The 21,475-nt window shown below is 39.1% G+C and overlaps 1 protein-coding gene across 3 annotated transcripts in view; it reads right to left on the reverse strand.

The window, feature by feature from the left end:
* CCDC38 (coiled-coil domain containing 38) overlaps nucleotides 1-21,475 on the reverse strand; it is a 58,228-nt gene that overhangs the window by 17,375 nt on the left and 19,378 nt on the right. Inside the window, exons 5-10 of one of the 3 annotated variants that reach the window (XM_042947424.1) lie at nucleotides 21,309-21,373; nucleotides 18,410-18,573; nucleotides 18,219-18,299; nucleotides 15,665-15,825; nucleotides 13,761-13,847; nucleotides 13,039-13,096 (exon numbers count right to left, since the gene is read on the reverse strand). In XM_042947424.1, the coding sequence (XP_042803358.1) occupies nucleotides 13,039-13,096; nucleotides 13,761-13,847; nucleotides 15,665-15,825; nucleotides 18,219-18,299; nucleotides 18,410-18,573; nucleotides 21,309-21,373 (616 nt within the window). The remainder of the gene's footprint in view (nucleotides 1-13,038; nucleotides 13,097-13,760; nucleotides 13,848-15,664; nucleotides 15,826-18,218; nucleotides 18,300-18,409; nucleotides 18,574-21,308; nucleotides 21,374-21,475) is intronic. The other 2 variants (XM_042947425.1, XM_042947426.1) reach the window with 2 other exon arrangements.

Here is a 21,475-nt window from a genome sequence, read left to right on the forward strand (position 1 = left end):
CTCAGTTGAAGTGAGGGCGGCGACTCAGTTCTCAGTAAGAGAAGGCGGTCCTCCCTGAAGTGCAGCAGCACAAAGCCAGCTGGGACCACATATCGTCACACTGAGTGGCGCTTCCCCAGTGCCAGAGTGCATGGAGCAGGACTTTGAATCCTAGCCAAGCGCAGGGTCAGGGGAGTTGGCCGAGCAAGAAGGACCACCTCATCTGTGCTCAGGGCACAGTGAGTAGGACTCAAATGGAGTCCACCAGGTCCGGCTCCGGCTCCGTGGAGAAGAGACTGGGGGATCACCATTCCGCAACCTCCCCCCACCACCAAGGGATCCCACTCAGGGATCACTCCCGGGGCCCATAATAGAGATGGGTTCGGACTATGCCAAACCAGGCCCCTTGCACTGGGTAACTGCCTATCCGCTGGAGTGACACAGACCCTGCAGACAGCTACTACCTACAAGCGATGCAGCATTGCCTGGATTAACTCTAGGTCAACTCTGGATATACAGATATATTCTTCCCCCTCCCCCATTTCTCCTCCTTATCTCTTCCCTTCTCTAGGCTGGATACTCTAGTTATTGTTCTCTCTAAATAGACACATTTAATCCATTGTCTTGATACATGTTCTGCATCTTTTTTACACTCCTTTCTCTCTCTGAAATAATCAAGCCATATAGTTTCTCTGTCTGGGTAACTTTATCTTCGTGTCATTTTCCCCGCCTCCTTCTTTATTTTCCTTTCTCCCTCTCTGGTTTAAGCCTTTTAGTCTCTCTGCCTAATCAATGTTTATGTTTTCTTCCCCCTCCCCACCCCAGTCATTTCTCTCTTTGTATGTGCTCTTCCATCAGCACCACCTCCACCCTCTTCTTTACTTGTAGTCAGTATTTTGGGTTTTTTGTTTTTAGTCTTTAGTTTTTTGTTTTTGTTTATTTGTTTGTGTTATTTGTTTATGTGTTTGCGTGTTTTGTCTCCAGTTTGTCTTTCTGTTTTCCTTTACAGGGCAACTCCAAGGAACAAATCAAAGCACACCTGGTGGAGGGTCCAAAATATCACTACGAGTAGGGTAATAAAATAACTAAAGTCACAACAACAGAGAGCAAGTAACAGTCTCCAAAAAAAACACCTCCTGAAAGGCCAGGCCCTGGACAGTGTATGACCCTCCTTTAATATAGCAGTGCTCACAGGTGCAGAGCACACAACAAGCTTTTAAAACACATAAGGGACAAAAAAACTAGCTAAAATGACGAAATGGAAGAATTCTCCTCAAAAGAAATTCCAGGAAGTAGCTAATGAATTGATCAAAACCGATTTAAGCAATATAACAGAACAAGAATTTAGAATAATAGTCATAAAATTAATACCCGGGCTTGAAAAAAGCATAGAGGAGAGCAGAGAATCTGTTGCTACAGAGATCAAGGGCTAAAACATAGTCATGATGAATTAAAAACCTCTATCAATGAGGTGCAAAATAAAATGGAGGCAGCTGCAGTACGGATTGAAGAGGCAGAGGGGAGAATAGGTGAATAAGAAGATAAAATTATGGAAAAAGAAGAAGGTGAGATAAAGTGAGATAAAAAAAATCCAGGAGTATGAGGGGAGAATTAGAGAACTAAGTGATACAATCAAATGGAACAATATCTGTATCATAGGAATTCCAGAAGAAGAAGAAGAGAGAGAAAGGGGATGAAAGTGTACTTGGCCAAATCATAGCTGAGAACTTCCCCCAATCTGGGGAAGGAAACAGGCATTGAAATCCAAGAGGCACAGAGAACTCCCTTCAGACATAACTTGAATCAATCTTTTGCATGACATATCATAGTGAAACTGGCAAAATGCAGGGATAAAGAGAGAATTCTGAAAGCAGCTAGGGATAAAGGGGCCTTAACATACAAAGGTAGACACATAAGGGTAGTAGCAGACCTATCTACTGAAACTTGGCAGGCCAGAAAGGAATGGCAGGAAATCTTCAATGTGATGAATGGAAAAAATATGCAGCCAAGAATCCTTTACCCAGCAAGTCTGTCATTCAGAATAGAAGGAGAGACAAAGGTTTCCCCAAACAAACAAAAACTGAAGGAATTCATCACCACTAAACCAGCCCTACAAGAGACCCTAAGGGGGACTCTGTGAGTGAAATGTTGCAAGGACCACAAAGTACCAGAGACACCATTACAAGCATGAAACCTACAGATATCACAATGACTCTAAACCCATATATTTCAATAATAACACTGAATGTAAATGGAGTAAATGCTCTAACCAAAAGACATAGGGTATCAGAATGGATTAAAAAAAACAAGACCCATCTATTTGCTGTCTACAAGAGACACATTTTAGACCTGAAGAAACCTTCAGAGTGAACGTGAGGGGAAAGAGAACTATCTATCATGCTACTGGAAGTCAAAAGAAAGCTGGAGTAACCATACTTATATCAGACAAACTAGACTTTAAATTAAAGGCTGTAATAAGAGATGAAGAAGGGAATTATATAATAGTTACAGGGTCTAGAGCTAACAATTATAAATGTCTATGCACCGAATACAGGAGCCCCCAAATATATAAAACAATTAATCACAAACATAAACAACCTTATTGATAAGAATGTGGCAATTGCAGGAGATTTTAAATCTCCGCTTACAACAATGGACAGATCATCTAGACAGAGAGAATCAATAATGAAACAAGGGCCCTGAATGATACATTGGATCAGATGGACTTGACAGATATATTTGGAACTCTGCATCCCAAATCAATGGAATATACTTTCTTCTCGAGTGCACATGGAACATTCTCCAAGATAGATCACATACTGGGTCACAAAACAGCCCTTCATAAGTATAAAAGAATTGAGATCATACCATGCATACTTTCAGATCACAATGCTATGAAACTTGAAATCAACCACAGGAAAAATCTGGAAAACCTCCAAAACCATGAAGGTTAAAGAACATCCTACTAAAGAATGAATGGGTCAACCAGGAAATTAGAGAAAAAAATTTTTTAAAAATATGGAAACAAGTGAAAATGAAAATACAACAATCCAAATGCTTTGGGATTCAGCAAAGGCAGTCCTGAGAGGAAAATACATTGCAATCCACGCCTATCTCAAGAAACAAGAAAAATCCCAAATACAAAATCTAACAGCACACCTAACAGAACTAGAAGCAGAACAGCAAAGACACCCCAAACCCAGGAGAAGGAGACAAATAAGATCAGAGCAGAAATAAACAATATGGAATCTAAAAAACAGTAGAGCAGATCAATGAAACCACGAGTTGGTTTTTTGAAAAAATAAACAAAATTGATAAACCTCTACCTAGGCTTCTCAAAAAGAAAAGGGAGAGGACCCAAATAGATAAAATCATGAATGAAAATGGAATTATTACAACCAATACCTTAGAAATACAAGCAATTATCAGGGAATACTATAAAAAATTATATGCCAACAAACTGGACAACCTGGAAGAAATGGACAAATTCCTAAGCACCCACACACTTCCAAAACTCAAACAAGAAGAAAAGAAAATTTGAACAGACCAATAACCAGTGAAGAAATTGAATCAGTTATCAAAAATCTCCCAACAGGGGCGCCTGGGTGGCGCAGTCGGTTAAGTGTCCGACTTCAGCCAGGTCACGATCTCGCGGTCCGTGGGTTCGAGCCCCACATCAGGCTCTGGGCTGATGGCTCGGAGCCTGGAGCCTGTTTCCGATTGTGTGTCTCCCTCTCTCTCTGCCCCTCCCCCGTTCATGCTCTGTCTCTCTCTGTCCCAAAAATAAAAATAAAAAAACGTTGAAAAAAAATTAAAAAAAAAAAATCTCCCAACAAATAAGAGTCCAGGACCAGATGGCTTCCCTGGGGAATTCTACCAGACATTTAAAGCAGAGATAATACCTATCCGTCTCAAGCTGTTCCAAAAAATAGAAAGGGAAGGAAAACATCCAGACTCATTCTATGAAGCCAGCCTTACTTTGATTCCAAAAGCAGACAGAGACCCAGCAAAAAAACAAAAACAAAAACAAAACAAACCCAACCCAACCAACCAACCAAACAAACAAACCCCCAAAAACCAGAACTACAGGCCAATAACCCTGATAAATATGGATGCAAAAATTCTCAACAGGATACTAGGAAATCGAATTCAACCGCATATAAAAAGAATTATTCACCATGATCAAGCAGGATTCATTCCTGGGCTGCAGGGCTGGTTTAATATTCACAAATCAATCAATGTGATACATCACATTAATAAAAGAAAAGATAAGAACCATATGATTCTGTCAACTGATGCAGAAAAAACATTTGACAAAATTCAGCATTCTTTCTTAGTAAAAGCCCTCAAGAAAATTGGGATAGAAGGAACATACTTAAACATCATAAAAGCCATTTATGAAAAGCCCACAGCTAATATCATCCTCAATGGGGAAAAACTGAGAGCTTTCCCCCTGAGATCAGGAACACGACAGGGATGTCCACTCTCACCGCTGTTGTTTAACATAGTGTTGGAAGTTCTAGCATCAGCAATCAGACACCAAAAGGAAATCAAAGACATCAAAATTGGCAAAGATGGAGTCAAGCTTTCACTTTTTGCAGATGACATGATACTATACATGGAAAACCTGATAGACTCCACCAAAGGTCTGCTAAAACTGGTACATGAATTCAGCAAAGTCACAAAATACAAAATTAATGTACAGAAATCAGTTGTATTCTCATACACTAATAATGAGGCAACAGAAAGACAAATGAAGAAACTGATCCCATTCACAATTGCACCAAGAATCATAAAATATCTAGGAATAAACCTAACCAAAGATGTAAAAGGTCTGTATGCTAAAAACTATAGAAAGTTTATGAAGGAAATTGAAGAAGATACAAATAAATGGAAGTTTATTCTTCTGATTGGAAGAATAAATATTGTTAAAATGTCAATACTACCCAAAGTGATCTACACATTCAGTGCAATCCCAATCAAAATTGCACCAGCATTCTTCTCAAAGCTGGAACAAGCAATCCTAAAATTTGTATGGAACCACAAGACCCTGAATAGCCAAAGTAATATTGAAGAAGAAGACCAAAGCAGGAGGCATCACAATCCCAGACTTTAGACTCTACTACAAAGCTGTAATCATCAAGACAGTATGATATTGTCAAAACAGACACATAGACAAAAACAGACACATAGACCAACGGAATAGAATAGAGACTCTAGAATTGGACCCACAAATCTTTGACAAAGCAGGAAAGAATATCCAATGGAAAAAAGACAGTCTCTTTAACAAATGATGCTGGTAGAACTGGACAGCAACATGCAGAAGAATGAAACTAGGCCACTTTCTTACACCATTCACAAAAATAAATTCCAAATGGATGAAGGACCTGAATGTGAGACAGGAAACCATCAAAACCCTAGAGGAGAAGCAGGAAAAAACCTCTCTGACCTCAGCTGCAGCAATTTACTTGACACATCTCCAAAGGCAAGGGAATTAAAAGCAAAAATGAACTATTGGGACCTCATCAAGATAAAAAAGCTTCTGCACTGCAAAGGAAACCATTAACAAAATGAAAAGGCAACCAACGGAATGGGAAAAGATATTTGCAAATGACATATCAGATAAAGGGCTAGTATCTAACATCTATAAAGAACTCACCAAACTCCACGCCCCAAAAACAAATAATCCAGTGAAGAAATGGGCAGAAAACATGAATATACACTTTTCTTTTTTTTTTTTTTTCAACGTTTTTAATTTATTTTTGGGACAGAGAGAGAGCATGAACGGGGGAGGGGCAGAGAGAGAGGGAGACACAGAATTGGAAACAGGCTCCAGGCTCCGAGCCATCAGCCCAGAGCCTGACGCGGGGCTCGAACTCACAGGCCGCGAGATCGTGACCTGGCTGAAGTCGGACGCTTAACCGACTGCGCCACCCAGGCGCCCCGAATATACACTTTTCTAAAGAAGACATCCAGATGGCCAACAGGCACATGGAAAGATGCTCAACGTCACTCCTCATCAGGGAAATACAAATCAAAACCACACTGTGATATCATCTCACGCCGGTCAGAGTGGCTAAAATGAACAAATCAGGAGACTATAGATGCTGGCGAGGATGTGGAGAAATGGGAACCCTCTTGCATTGTTGGTGGGAATGCAAATTGGGCAGCCACTCTGGAAAACAGTGTGGAGGTTCCTCAAAAAGTTAAAAATAGATCTACCCTATGACCCAGTAATAGCACTGCTAGGAATTTACCCAAAGGATACAAGAGTGCTGATGCATAGGGGCACTTGCACCCCAGTGTTGATAGCAGCACTTTCAACAATAGCCAAATTATGGAAAGAGCCTAAATGGCCATCAGCTGACAAATGGATAAAGATGTGGTTATATATACAATGGAATCCTAGTTGGCAATGAGAAAGAATGAAATCTGGCCATTTTTAGCAATGTAGATGGAACTGGAGAGTATTATGCTAAGTGAAATAAGTCAGGCAGAGAAAGACAGATACCATATGTTTTCCCTCTTATGTGGATCCCGAGAAAATTAACAGAAGATCAGTGGGGAGGGGAAGGGGGGAAAAAAAAGTTACAGAGAGGGAAGGAGGCAAACCATAAGAGACTCTTAAATACTGAGAACAAACTACGGGTTGATGGGGGATGGGGGAGAGGGGAAAGTGGGTGATGGGCATTGAGGAGACCACCTGTTGGGATGAGCACTGGGTGTTGTATGGAAACCAATTTGACAATAACATATATATATATACATATATATATATATATATATATATATATATACACACACATATATATATATGTATATATATGCATATATAGTATATAGTATACTATATGTATATATGTATATATATGTATACATATATGTGTATATATATGTATATATAGTATATAATATATATATATATATATATATATATATATATATATATATATATATATCGCTTTCAAGTAGAGGGTAGTAATGAAGGGGAAAGTGAATAAGTGGGTTAGGGGAGGAAGGAGATTCTAGAGCTATATGGAAGAATGAAATCATGGGACCCAAGAGTAGAAAGAGCTACTAGGGCCAAAAGAGAAGAGACAAAGATGACTCCAACATTTGTAATCTGTGAGCCTGGAATGATGGAAGTAGCCCTAACAAGATGGAGAACAGTTTAAGGGTAAGATAAGAAAAAGATTAATATTTTCTTTGTTCGTGTTGAGTTTGAGGGGACAAAATACCTACCTGGAACTGCCCTTTAAGTGATGGGAAAACAGAGAAAGAGCCATTGACGTAAGCGAATATTTGGGAAATGTCCCCTGAGAAAGCATTTGATAACTATTGTCCTACCCAACTCTTCTCTTGATCCAGTGGTATCATTTTCTTTTCTTTTTCTTTTTTTTCAATGTTTTATTTCTTTTTGAGAGAGACAGAGCACAAGTCGGCTCTGTCAGCACAGAGCCCGACGCAGGATCTCACAAACCATGAGATCATGACCTGAGCTGAAGTTGGGTGCTTAATTGGCTGAGCCACTCAGCTACCCCAGTGGAAGTCGGATGCTTAACTGACTGAGCCACTCAGGCGCCCCAGTGGTATCATTTTTTAATTAGTCTTTTCCCGCCTCTCTGAAATTCTTGTTACCTTTTTGGTTTCCTTTCTGACATAAATGTCTATGGTTTCTCAGCTTTCTTCCCCTCTCATTGTACCCACTCTTTTGGGGTTATTTCATCCTCTCTCATAGATTCCACTACTGCTAATATACTAATGGCTCCCACATATCTATCTTTTTCTCTTGAGCTCTAGACTTCAATGTCTAACTTCCAGAGGACATCAATGTCCACTTGGCTGCCCTACAAGGAGCTAAAAATAAGACAATCCAAAATCATACTCCTTATTTTCCTTTTCAGGCCTGCTCCCCTTACTGTGATCCCAAAATTATTGAATGACAACACTATATACTCCATTGCCCCCCAGAAATTTGAGAGTTATCTTTGACAAAATTTGTGAGTTTTTTGACCACTCTCTTTTCCTCACACTTCCCCCAATCTTTTATGTGAGCCTTTCAAAGCCTGTCAATACCACTTCCCTGAGGTGTCTCACAGCCCTTCCTTCTTTGTTCCTACCGCCACTATCTTATTGAGGCAGTTCATTATATCTCCCCTGAATTGTGACAACAGGCTCCTAACTGTCCCTTCTTATCTCTATTTTTGTCTCCCTCCATTTTATTCGATAAAATACTCCCACATCCAATTTGCTAAAATGCAAATCCAATTGAGTCCCTGTTACACTCTTGCTTAAAACACTCAGTGTCTCCCCAGGACCCCTGGGACAAATCCAGGCTCCTTAGGATGGCACCACGCTTACCTGCTCATGATACAGTACTTATCTGCCCCTTGAGCCTCTCACTTTCACAGAACCAACCTCTGCCACCTCTGTGACAAAAGGCTCCAACTTCTCCCAGAGCTTGTCTTCCCCGATGCCTCCTCCTCTCACCAGACTCAGCTTGGATGCCATCTGTTCTGGAGAGTGTTCACTTATCCTGCCCTTGCTCTCCTACTCCCTCACCTGTCATCTGGGTTAAGAGTTCTTCCTTTGCATGCCTGTGGCACTCTGAGCTTATCTTTCCAGTGGTATTATCTATTATATTGTAGCTGACTAATCCCTTGTCTGTTTTCTCACTAGATGATAAGCTTCTTGAGGGTAGAGACTGTGTTTTACTTACTGTTGGGTCCACAGGTCATTCAATAAGTACTGGTTGAATGAATGAAAGAAACTATGAGAGTGGTGAGCTTTCTGAGGAGTGAATGTGGTGCTTGCATGTTACTGTGTGTATTGATAGATTCAGAAAAAGCAGTTGACAAAATTCAATGCTCATTTATGATAACTCACAGAGAAATTAGACTAGAGAGGATTTCCTGAAGTTGATAGGTTATCTGTATAAAAATCCTACAGCTAACATTTTACTTAATGGTGAAAACCCGAACCCTCTTAAGACTGGACAAGGCAAGGATGTCTCCTCCCACTACTATTATTCCACATAGAATGTTCTACTCACTGCAGTAAGGCAAGAAAAGGATATAAAAGGCATACGTATCATAAAGGAAGAAATAAAACTGTTTCTATTTGCAGATGACATGGTGGTCTACATGGAAAATCCAAAGGAATATAAAAAAAAACCCCAAAGGAACAAACCCAAAATTCCTGGAACTAATAAGTGAGCTCTTCAAAATCAGAGTATATGAAAGTACAACAATCAATTGTATTTCTATATACTAGCAATGAACACAAGAACACTAAAATTAAAAATACAGTTCCATTTACAATTTCTCAAAAAGAAAAAAATAGGAAAACTATTATGTTTAAATCTGACAAAATATGCACAGGGCCTGTATGCTGAAAACTATGAAAAGCTGATGAACAAAAATCAAAGAAAATCTAAATGAATGGAGAGACATACTATGTTCATGGATTGTAAGAGTTAATATAGTTAAAGATGTCAGTTCTCCCCAAATTGATATACAGGTTCAAATTTGTTTCCTAGGGCTGCTGTACCACAAACAAGGTGGCTTAAAACAACAGGAACTTATTCTCTCACAGTTTTGGAGGCTAGAAGTCCACAATCAAGCTGTCAGCAGGGCCATGCTCTCCCTGAAGTCTTCAGGGAAGAATCGCTTCCATGCCTTTCTTTTAGCTTCTTGTGTGGTTGGCAATCATTGGTGTAGTTTGGCTTGTAGATGCATCACTCCAATCTCTGCCTCTGTTGTCATATGGCGTTCTTCCTGCATCTCTGTGTCTCTTCAGGATACCAGTCATACTGGATTAAGGGCCTACCCTCATGGATTCAATTTGCTTATACCTACAAAGATCCTATTTCTAAATAAGGTAACATTCATAGATAGTACCATGGATTAGACTTTAATATATCTTTTATAAAGATATAGGGAGACATAATTCAAACCATAAAAAGGTTTTAACACAATTCTAATGATTCCAGCAAGTGGTTTTTTTTGTAGATATAGATAAAATTGTTCTAAAATTTGCATGGAAAGCCAAAGGAACTAGAATAGTCAACAAAATTTTGAAAAAGGAATAGAGTAAGAAGAACCAGTCTAAATGATTTCAAGACTAATAGCTTATAGTAATAAAGACCATGTGGTATTGGTGTTAGACGGCCACATAGATCAATGGAACAGAATAGAGAATCTGGAAACAGACCTGAACAAATATGCCTGATTTTTGACACAGATACAAAAACAATTCAGTGGAGAAGCCATTTCAACAAATGGTGCTAGAGCAATGGACATCCATAGGCAAAAAACAAACAAACAAACAAACAAACAAACAAACAAACAAAAAACCTCTCAATCTAAATCTCACACCTTATTCAAAAATAATTAACCTAAAATCGATCACAGACTTAAATGTAAAACTATAAAAACTTTTCAGAGAAAACATGAAAAGTAATCCTTGGTGTCTAGGACTAGTTTAAAGTTTTAGACCTGACATGAAAAGCATGATCCACATTAGAAAAGATTGATAAATTGGACTTCCATCAATATCAAAATCTTTTGTTCTACAAAAGACCCTGGTAAGAGAAAGGACAATCTTCAGACTGAGGGGAAATATTTGCAAGCTACATATCCACAAAGGGCTAATATAGAAATATATAAAGAATTCTCAAACTTCAACAGTAAGAAACAAAACCAGACAATCCAGTTAGAAAACTGGCAAAAGACGTGAACAGACATTTCACAAAACAAGATATAAGGTTATCAAGTACATGAACAGATGTTCAACAACATTAGTTACTAGGGAAATGCAAATAAAAAGCACAAAAGATAGGAAGATTATGCATCCAAAAAAAAAAAAAAAAAGGATGAGATAATGCCATTTGCAACAACATGGATGGACATAGAGTCTTATGGTAAATGAAATAAATCAGACGAGAAACACAAGTACCATGTGATTTCACTCATATGTGGAATCTAAAAGGCAAATGAATAAACAAAAAGGAGAATCAGACCTATAAATACAGAGAACAAACTAATTATTTGTCTTCCAGAGAGGAGGGGGTTGGGGGATAGGCACAATGGGTGAAGGGGAGTGGGAGATACAGGCTCCCAGTTATGGAATGAATAAGTCATGAGAATAAAAGTCACAGCATAGGAATATAGTCAAAGATATCATAATAGTGTTGTATGATGACAGATGGTAACTACACTTGCGATGAGCATAGCATCCAATTACTATATTGTACACCTGAAACTAATGTAGTATTGTATGTCGACTATACTCAAATAAAAAAGAACCAGAAATAAGATTTTTTTTTTTAGAAAAAGCACAATAAGATATATACATCAATCAGAATAGCTAAAATTTTTAAAAATCAAAATGGTAAATGTTGGTGAGAATGGAGAGAAACTGGATCCCTTGTTCATTGCTGGTGGGAATGTAAAATGCTACAGCCACTCTGGGAAACAAATTGGCAGTTTCTTTAAAAACTGTGCATGCACCTGCCATCCAACTCAACAGTTGCACTCTAGGCATTTATTCCAGAGAAAAGCAAATTCTGTGCACACAAAAAAATTGCACAAATATATTTATAGTAATGTTATAGCTCCACTCTAGAAACAATCTGGATGTTGTTCAATGAGTGAATAGTTAATTTGTAGTGTGTACATATCATCTACAGTTGGCTCTGGAACAACACAGGGGTTAGGGGAGCCAACCCCCTATGCAGTCAAAAATCCACACATAGCTTTTGACTCCCCCAAAACTTAACTACTAATAGCCTACTATTGACCAGAATCCTTACCAATAACAGTCAATTAATACATATTTTGTATGTTATATGTATTATATACTATATTCTTACAAAGTAGGCTAGATGAAAGAAAATGTTAAGAAAATTATAAGGAAGAGAAAATACATTTACAGTACTGTACTATATTTATTGAAAAAAATTCCACATTTAAGGGAATCTTCACAGTTGAAACCCATGTTGTTCAAGGGTTAACTGTAAATACTACTCAGCAATGAAAAGGAACCAACTATTGATAGATCCAACAGCCTGGATGAACCTTCAGAGAATTATCCTCTGTAAAGCATCCAATCCCAAAAGGTTACATAATGTATGATTGCATTTATATAACATTCTTGAAATGACAGAAATCGAAGCAATAGAGAACAGATTAGTGGTTGCCAGGAGTTAGGGAGAGGAGGAGGGAGGGAAGTGGGTATACTGCTAAGGGGCATGATGAAGAATCCTCATGGTGATGTTCTGTATTTGATTGCATCTTGACTGTATCAATGCCAATATCCTGGTTGTGATATTGTACTACAATTTTGCAAGATGTTACCATTGGGGGAAACTGGTTACGGGTACATGGATCTCTGTATTTCCTGAAACTATGTGAATCTACAACTATCTCAAAATAAAAAATTTAATTAAAAACAAAACATTGATTGTTAAATGCCACAGAAGTGGAGCAACTTCAGGGTCCCTAGAATTCAGAGTATGGTATCTGCACTGACTTTTGTCATGTGTGATTGTCATGGCCCAGATCCTTTCCTTGGGGCCAGTGTACCCATCCTGGGCATCAGTATATTTTCTTAAAGCTTCCCTGGGATAGGCAGGGTTGAGAACTAGCAATTTATTAGAAAAATAATGAGTATAATTGAGTCAACAAACAAATAAGGGGCAAAACAAACAATGCTTTGTGGTCCTATTGCAGCGATTTTGAATGACCTTGTAAAACTGCAAACACAGGGGTTGGCAGAGTAGCTTAAGAAACAATTAAGCAATGGTTCTGAGAGGGCCAGACCCAAGATGCAAAGGGTAGGCAATTTCTGCAGATGGCAGTGGCAGGCACTCATGAAAGAATGAGGGGAGCCCTGTGAGAACTCCATCAACTCAGGAGCACCCAGAAATGGCAACCACTACCTCCAGGATCTGTTAGGATGGGTATAGATACATGGTATATTTGTTGAAGAAAGGCTAAAAGGGATATATGCTGCAAAAACATTCACAGTTCCCGAGAGTTAATCAAGTGTGTACTGTACTTTGATAAGGATGATTTCTTATTCTCTAGGGTGAAGGTGGTCTTCCTGTGGGGTTTTCCTGTTCAAAATGTCCAGGCGAAGTCCATGTCATTGGTGATGGTGGAGGTGAAAAGAAATAACATGTAATTAGAAATGATTCCTTGTTACTTGGTGCAAGATATTCATTTCTCTGCATGGATATGCCCATTACTTCTTTTTATCATTATTAGAATAATAATCACAAAAAGTGGAGTTCTTTTATTCTAGTGAAAGTGGGTTCAAGCCTAAGAATAAAATCAAAGGCAGTGGTTGTGCAGGGTGCAGGGGTTGCAGAGTACATATTGTCAAAAACATGATACAACTATTGACAGTCACAATCAGGAACATAAATAGTGAAATATTTATGGTTCTATTTCTTACCTAACCATATATATTTCTTGTATAATCACTGATTTTCAATCAACGTAAAAATTACAAACGATGTGCACTTGTGGAGGGAATGAGTTGTATCAGGTCCTTTGCCCCTGATTTCTCTGCCTGTCTTGTCCATTCATCCACCTCTCCAAGTTTTGTAATAATGTCAGAGAGAAAGAAATGGAACTCCTAGCTCCCAAGGATTACGGGTGATGTGGACACCAAGTCCTGTTTTCCAGGTTAGCTTATAGGTCCTGGATTTCCACTTTGAGATGGACACCTTCTCTGGTTTTACTTTTGTAAGTGAAGTCTCAAGTCTCTAGTGTTACCTTGGCTACCTCTTCCCATAGAATTGTCTGAAAAAGATGTCTTCCTGGAATCCTCAATACTGCCCTCATTTTTCTTCGTCTTTAATTCTAGAAATGGAAAATAAAAGGGAGAGAGAAAGAGGGGGGGAAACACTTCTGGGAATGAAGTTCGTCTCATGGTGAAAACGTACAGAGACAGAAATAGAGGATGGGAGTATTGCAACAAGCAATGAACGATGCAGACGGCAAGTGCTGGTCTCTGAACAGGCAGAATGGATGGGAATGGACCTAGGGGACATGAGGAGGTCTCTCTGCAGAGAGGTCTCTGCATCAGTTTGTCATAAACTCTGTAATCCCAGTGTCAGCCACTCACTCTGGACTGAGGGACTCACTGGTTTCTGAGCATCCTTCAGTTAAAGGACAAATCTAGGAGCACTAGATTTTAAGCTGCTAAATGCAAATACTTCCTGGCTTTCCCTTCTTTTTGTTTTATCTCTTGTTAAACACTGTGTACTGAGTTTAGCCAAGTGCCATCACTCTGCTCCGTACTCTGAAAGATGATCTAATTTCATCACAGCACAGGGAGAGATACAGGGAACTGAGTAGAGAAGCCATCCCTGGTGCGCTGGTAAATGTTTAACAGTCAGCTCTCCGGAAAAGACTTCCCCCTGATTTGTAGTTTACTGACTTCTATGGGGTAAATGCTCTTACCCCGGAGTCTCAGGATCAGCTCTCAGCTGAAGACTCTGCCGAGAACTCTCTGTAGCTCTCTCCTCTCCATTACTCTGCTCAGGGAACTCCAGCCTCCCTGGACCTGTAGCTCTCTTTTCAATTCATGGGGACTGCTAGGCTCCTCCTCCTGACCTTGCACCCTGGAAAAGCTCCCCAGGCAGTATGTTGAGGCCTTCATTGGGCTCTTTTCATTTGTCTCTCCTCTCTCACGGATCATCTTCTCTCCTTGCTTCTCTCCTTGATGCCTCATACCTGAAACCTGTTGTTTCATATATTTTTCAGGTTTTTTTCTTTTTTTAGGCAGGAGGGTGAGTCTGGTCCTTGTTACCCCAATGTTGCTGGAAGAGGTAGTTTTCCTCTTTGATTTGCAACCCCATTTTGATCACTTACTTAGTTCTTCTATATAATACATCTATTTCTGGTTCATCAAGCTAATTTCCTAACACCAGTACCAATGCTGTGTTAACTTCTGAGACTTTGTGATATTATTCCTTAAAAGATTAGTAACACCCTATATTCTCTTTTAACTTTAGAAGTATTTATCTTTCTAGATGGACCTCAGAATCATTGTGCAAAGTTCTCCCCAACCAACACTCAATTGCCTGGCAAGTTTTTGGTAACATTTTTATTATAATTCCACAAAACTTATACATTAATTTCAGAAAAATTGGCACCTTTGCAATATCAACCTTCCTCTCTAAAAACACGACATAGTTCTCTTTTTGTCTTTTTGTCAAATCTCCAGGTCACACAATTAAGGCTATTGTTGCCTTCTTGAATTTGATTTTCTTGTATACTTTCTGGTTAATAAAGTTAGTCTATCTAAGTTAATATGTGAGGTTAGTAAAGTATAATTGAGTTTGTGTCCATTTACTCTGCAGAAACCTTTAATAAAATCAAATAGCTTTTCAGATTTCGTATAGGAGGGTGAGGGGGCTCTAGGTATGCTATCATATCATCTGCAAATAAATATTTTCTATTTCTCTATGCATATCTTTTTATTGCTTTATATCTGAAATTAACTTGAGTTTGCAAATTAATAATTTATAATATCAGAGAGAGTGGGAATCCTTGTTCAGGTTCTGCTTAAAATAGAAATTTTGACTATTTAATAAAGAACAAATAAATATTGAGGCAGAATATTTGAGAATTAGGGATATTTACTTCATTGAAATTAAGAATACGTGACTCACTTGTTAATACCGGAAGAGTGACATTCATACTTTCTCTACTTTTTGTCATCTGTGCCTTTTTCAGCGCTTGCTGGATTTGCCAGTGTTTTGGAGACAATTTCAGCAGAAAAAATCCATATTTCATGTATTCTCTAAGGAGGAATTCTGTTTTTGCTATCTCACTACTCAAAAGAAACAAAGGTATCATTAAAAATATCCACTGAAAGTATGTTCATTTTTTTAAAAGGTTTTATAAAATCTGTTCCTTTGATTATATATTTGAATAATAATTTATTTAATAAAAATTGTAAGTACGGTCATATGATGAGATAAGAAAAAACCACGTAGGAATGCTATTTGAATGAAATATGCCACGGGTATGCACTCACAGAATAGACTGATGATAGTTTTACTCTACTTATTTATTTCTGAGGGAAATGTATTCAATTTTAGACATAGGAAAAAATTAGAAGGTAGCCAAAGATGGGACTTATGTAAGAAAAATAAAGAAAACGAACACTCAGTGAGCTCCTACTAGGAAGTGGGGGCAATATTCAGGACACGCTACAGCTTTAAAATAGTATCATTCCTGTCTTTTGGAAGAAGAAATGAATGACGTGCAAAGTCATCTGTCTAGTAAACGGCAGAACCAGCGCTCAAATCCAGGTCCGACGGACTCAGATGCCCGAGCTCTCGCCAACAAAATCCAGTGACTTGGACTGAAAACCTTTCCCCTCAGCCTCAGATTACTTTCCCATAATTATGTTACAAAGTGGATTCTCAAGGAATGTTTAAACTAACAATGAAGGCCCTCATGAAAAGGAGCTTCACAGTTGTCCTTCGAAGCTTCCTTAATCATCCCCTCTTCGATATCTCTATCAATATTACTCCTGTATCAATATCCTCAGCTTCAGTACTTTTCTCAGTCAGTGCCTTCCTTAAGCCCTGATGTGAGAGTGATATTCAAGAGTCAATAAATGGCTGGCTCACATATCACCAGGTGAAAGATGTTGGGAGTCCCTCATTCTACCACCACTTTATTTTTAGTCTGAAAGCCTCCCAGATGTTCTGCAAGAAACAAGATTCAAATGGCTGGAATTGCACAGCTTCCAAGCAAAAGCTTCAGAACAAGCTCCCTTTTGCCTTGTGAACAGATTTCCAGCCCTACCTGCAGTGGAGGAACTTCCTGGGCGATCTGAGGCCCATAAAGAGAGAAAAGGGAGAGGAGGCTGGGTGACTCAATCAGTTGAGCGTCTGACTCTTGATATTGGCTCAGGTCACGATCCCAGGGTTATAGAATTGAGCCCCTCATCAGAGGGAGGAGCATGGAACCTGCTTGGGATTCTCTCTCTCTCTCTCTCTCTCTCTGCCCCTCCCTCTCCTCGTGTGCTCTCACCTCTCAAAATAAATAAATAAACTTAAAAAAAAAGGCAATAAATAGCAGTTGCCTGCCTCCTCTGTGCTGTTACCAGATTGTTTTTCATTGCCTTTTACACCTTTCTAGGATGAGGAGACACATAAAAAATAAGCAAGTTCTTTTCAATAAGGCCATTTTGCCATTGTGCAAAAATGCAGTACTCTATGCAAACATAGCGGCTGCTACTCTGGTTCTAGAAATAGAACAGAATCTTCTAATTATGTGATGGAGGAAGGAGGGAAGGGAATTCTCCACCTTGGAATGCCTTCAACTTTAGGCTCCTAAAATAGAAGAGGCTTCTGTAGCCAGAATGTGTTTGAAAACACACATTCTGTTAGTAGCAATTGGTTTCAAAGAAACTACCATCCACTTCGTTTATTGTATTTTAGAGAAGGTGTTGTCCTCTTTTCTGAAAAATCTAGGACTTGGTTTTAGAGGAAAGTTAAGCATCAAATCCTCAAAAAGAAAAAAAAAAACAAGTTTTAGCATGACTTGATACAAAGGCTAGTGTCTCCTGGGTCATGAAACTACTGTCCAAGAATGATGATAGAAGGAAGCTTCTTTAGATATTTGAAATTAGATCAAATGAGATACACTTGACTACAGAAGAAAACATCTGGGCTTGAAAATAAAAAAAAAAGATTGTGGTGAGTGGTATAATAGTTTTATCCCAGCTTTCCCCTCCTGTAATTTTTGTCATTATAGATCCCAGTTTTTAATATCGATTCTAGGTTCAACTAAGTGTAAGTATAAATATAAAAAATTTTGCCAATTATAGTTTTAAGATGGCTGTAAAATTGAATCCCAACTTCAGAGATGTTAAAATGTGGGAAGAAAAATGCCTTAGAATGAATGAAAGAGGGCACTGAGAAAATAATTTATGGTTTACTCTTAATGTTGGCTTGCTTCTTTTCAACCAGTTTCTAGGCTTTTATATTGACAAGTTAGAGGAACCTTTTCAACCAGAGGTCACTGTACTCTGATACCCAGGCAGAGACAGACGATCCTTGATTAACACATTACTTATTTTAAAAATGAGGTCATACTCATGGAATCATCAATAGATAAGGAATATTCCCACCCAGGTCTTGCTAGGCACAAGTAGGTTTCAATGGGGCATGGAGATTTGAGAAGGAAAAGATGGCACCCTGGGCTCACCTTTTCACTGCCTGTACCTCCATATTTGCTTTCTTTAGCTCTGCTGTTATTTGGAGTTTGTTTATAGTTTCCTGTGCTGCACTGAAAAGTAACAGAGATTTGTTAGTTTGTTTTGTGTTGTATTGTGTTCTGAGAAACTAAAAAGAAAGACGGAGGAAAAAAGGCAATTTGGCTAGAGTGAAAACACGAACATTTTAAGGGCGTCTACAGATCTCTGGTCATTTTCTCGAAGGAACTCTTCAAAGGCCATGGCGTCTTCTTGGAGCTTTTTTTCTGCTTTTATGAGTTGCTGTTCCTTCACTGCTATGAGTTTTTCAAATTTTTTAATTGTATTTCTTTTGGTTGAGAGAGCATACTAGGAATGTTGAAAACAGAAGTGCAACATTATTCCACGTTTCTAGCCCGTTGCTAGTACATTTCTTTCAAAGTAATTTTTTTGTTAAGTTTATTTATTTATTTATTTATTCATTTAGAAAGAGAGAGCAAGCATGAGATGGAGAAAGGCAGAGAAAGAGAGAGAGAGAGAGAGAAACCCAAGCAGGCTCTGTACCTTCAGCGCAGAGCCCGATGTGGGGCTCGAACTCATGAACCATGAGATCATGACCTGAGCTGAAATCAAGAGTTAGATGCTTAACCGTTTAACCAATGGAGCCACCCAGGTGTTCCCCCATTGCTACTACATTTCAATAGTCTCATAATAAAGGGTAAAATAAATTGCATACTAAGTGATCACTTGTATTAGAAATAAAAGCATGGGGGCTCCCAAGTGGCTGTTGACTGAGTGTCGAACTTCAGCTCAGGTCATGATCTCATGCTTCCTGAGTTCGAGTCCCACATTGGCTCACTGCTGTCAGCACAGAGCCCACTTCCCATCCTCTGTCCCCCTCTCTCACTGCCCCTCCCCCACTCATGCTCTCTCCCTCTCAAAAATAAAAATAAAACATTGGAAAAGAAATAAAAGCATGCCAAGTCTTGAGACTACATAGCCTTTATCTCATGAGGGAATTTATTTGGGGACCACCAGGAGACTGTTTCCTTTCTTTCACTTTTATGAAGAGCTCAGTATTGTTCCCAAATGGCTGTGCCCCACAAATCAAAAGTAGCTGCATATCCCCTCAGGCTCTATGCTAAGAAATAAAAATAAAAATGAAAAAAGCTACATGTCCCTCCAAAGAGCAGGTCCATCTGGTATTATCCACAATAGCCCTCCAGTATTTCTGGGCATTGAGAAATTGTGCTGTCTGTAGTCACAAAGTCTCCTCCATTAGGAAGTAGCAGGAAAGAATCAGGTTTCCTTGCCATGCCTATAACACATTTCTCCAAGCTGCCCAAGGGTAGGGGTGTTTAACCAGCCTCCAAGAGCCCTGTTTAGATCCCAAAATAAACTTTGACATCTAGGTTTTATTTTTTTAGTACATAATGTAAGAATTTGCTTGGGTTTTTAATGCCGTGCAGGAAAAAGAAATTATAAAGTCACATAATAAAAGTGAATTTAAAATATTTAAATGAGGAGATTTTAAAGAAATATCAATAATTACCCCAGATTTATAACAAAACAAATTTCATTCATTACTTGACAAGTATTTATTGAGTGCCTACTGTGTGCTGGGACTGTTTCAAGTGGTGCTAACAGAGCAATGAACAAAATAAACAGATTTGCTTTTATGGGATATACATTCCAGTGGAGCGGGGAGTCCATTACAGGGGGATAAGTGGTCCAATGGGCAAGGGGGGCAAAGGCAGAGGGTTGCCATTATATAGAGCCAAGAAATGCCTCCCTGATTTGGTGAAAATTAAAGAGAAACTGGAAGGAAATAGGGACCAAATCATGGGGATATCTGAGGCAGGAATGTTCCTCCCAGAAGGAAGAGCCTTCTGTGCAAAGGCCCTGAGGCAAGGGCAAGATTGGTGTGTCCTAAGAACAGCAAGGAGGCCAGTGTAGTTAGAGGAGAATGAGCAAGGTGGGGAGTGGTAGGAATGAGGTCAGAGAGAGAGAGAGAGAGAGAGAACAAGCCAGGGACAGATAAGTCACTAGAGGTCTTCAGCAGAGGAGGAGCATGTGTGGAGAAAAGACTCCTACCTTTGTGTGGAGAACAGACTGAGTGTAGGGAGCAAAAGTGGAAGCAGGAGACCAGTGTTCAGAAGTTATAACAGTAATTTGCACAAGAGATATTGGTGACGTGGACTACAGTTGCAGCAGGGGAGGTCATGAAAAGTAGTGTGATTATGGATATATTGGGAAAAATATATTTGAAAGTATATTTGGAGCTGGGTTGTAAGTAGGAGAGTTGAGGATAGCTTCAATATTTTTGTCCCAAGCAACTGGAAACGTAAAATTGCTACTCACTGCAATGGGATCACTACATGAGATGGAGATTTTCAGGGGTAGAGAAGAGTATAGAAGGGACAAACTTTTGGAAAGTCTGAGTTTGTGAAGTCTGAGGTGCCTATTGGGCATCCAAATGGAGCCGTTAAGAACCGTAGTTGCCTTTGTAAGTCTGGAGTTCAGGGAAGAGGATCAGGTAGAGAAATAAATTTGCAAGTCGTTAATAGGGAAGCGGAATTTAAAGCCATGGGCCCGGAGGGGTGTAGATAGAGTACAGGGTGAGGAGTGAGCCCTGGGGCACTCCAACATTTGGAGATTGGAGAAAAGAGGAACCGGAAAAGAAAACTGTGAAGGAGTGAGCAGTCAGTGATGAAGAAGAACTAAGAGACAGTGGGTATTGGAAACCAACCAAAAAAAGCATTTCAAGAAAGAAGTCATTACCAAATGACTTAAGGTCATTACCTTAGGTAATGACTTAGGTCATTACCAAATGACCTAAGATCTGCTGACGGGAAGTAAAAGGAAGACTATGAAATGACAAATTGAACTTGATGATGGGAAGGTCACTGGTAACCTTGAGAAAGTAGTTTTGGTGGACTGATGAGGACGAAAGCCCAACTGGAGTTGTTTAGGAAAGGATAGGAGGGACAGTAGCTCTGGAGACTGTAGTGGAAAAATAAAATGTCAAGGTGAAAATTTGGTAATGCTATGCAAGAAGTCTTCTATTTGACTAATGGAAGGAAGAAAGAAATTATTTTTACTACCTCCAGGAGAAACCTGTCTCTCTGGTCATTAATAAATTCATGAATGGTCCTTTTTGTGTCTGCACCTTCAAAGAAAATGGAAATAGACTTAGGTTTAATTCATTATCCCTCAAAAGCCTGTATAAAACAAAAGCCAAGTAATTAAATCACTGTATACAGTATGTATC

Source organism: Panthera leo, chromosome B4 (genome assembly GCF_018350215.1).
Source record: "Panthera leo isolate Ple1 chromosome B4, P.leo_Ple1_pat1.1, whole genome shotgun sequence".
NCBI classification, from domain to species: domain Eukaryota; kingdom Metazoa; phylum Chordata; class Mammalia; order Carnivora; family Felidae; genus Panthera; species Panthera leo.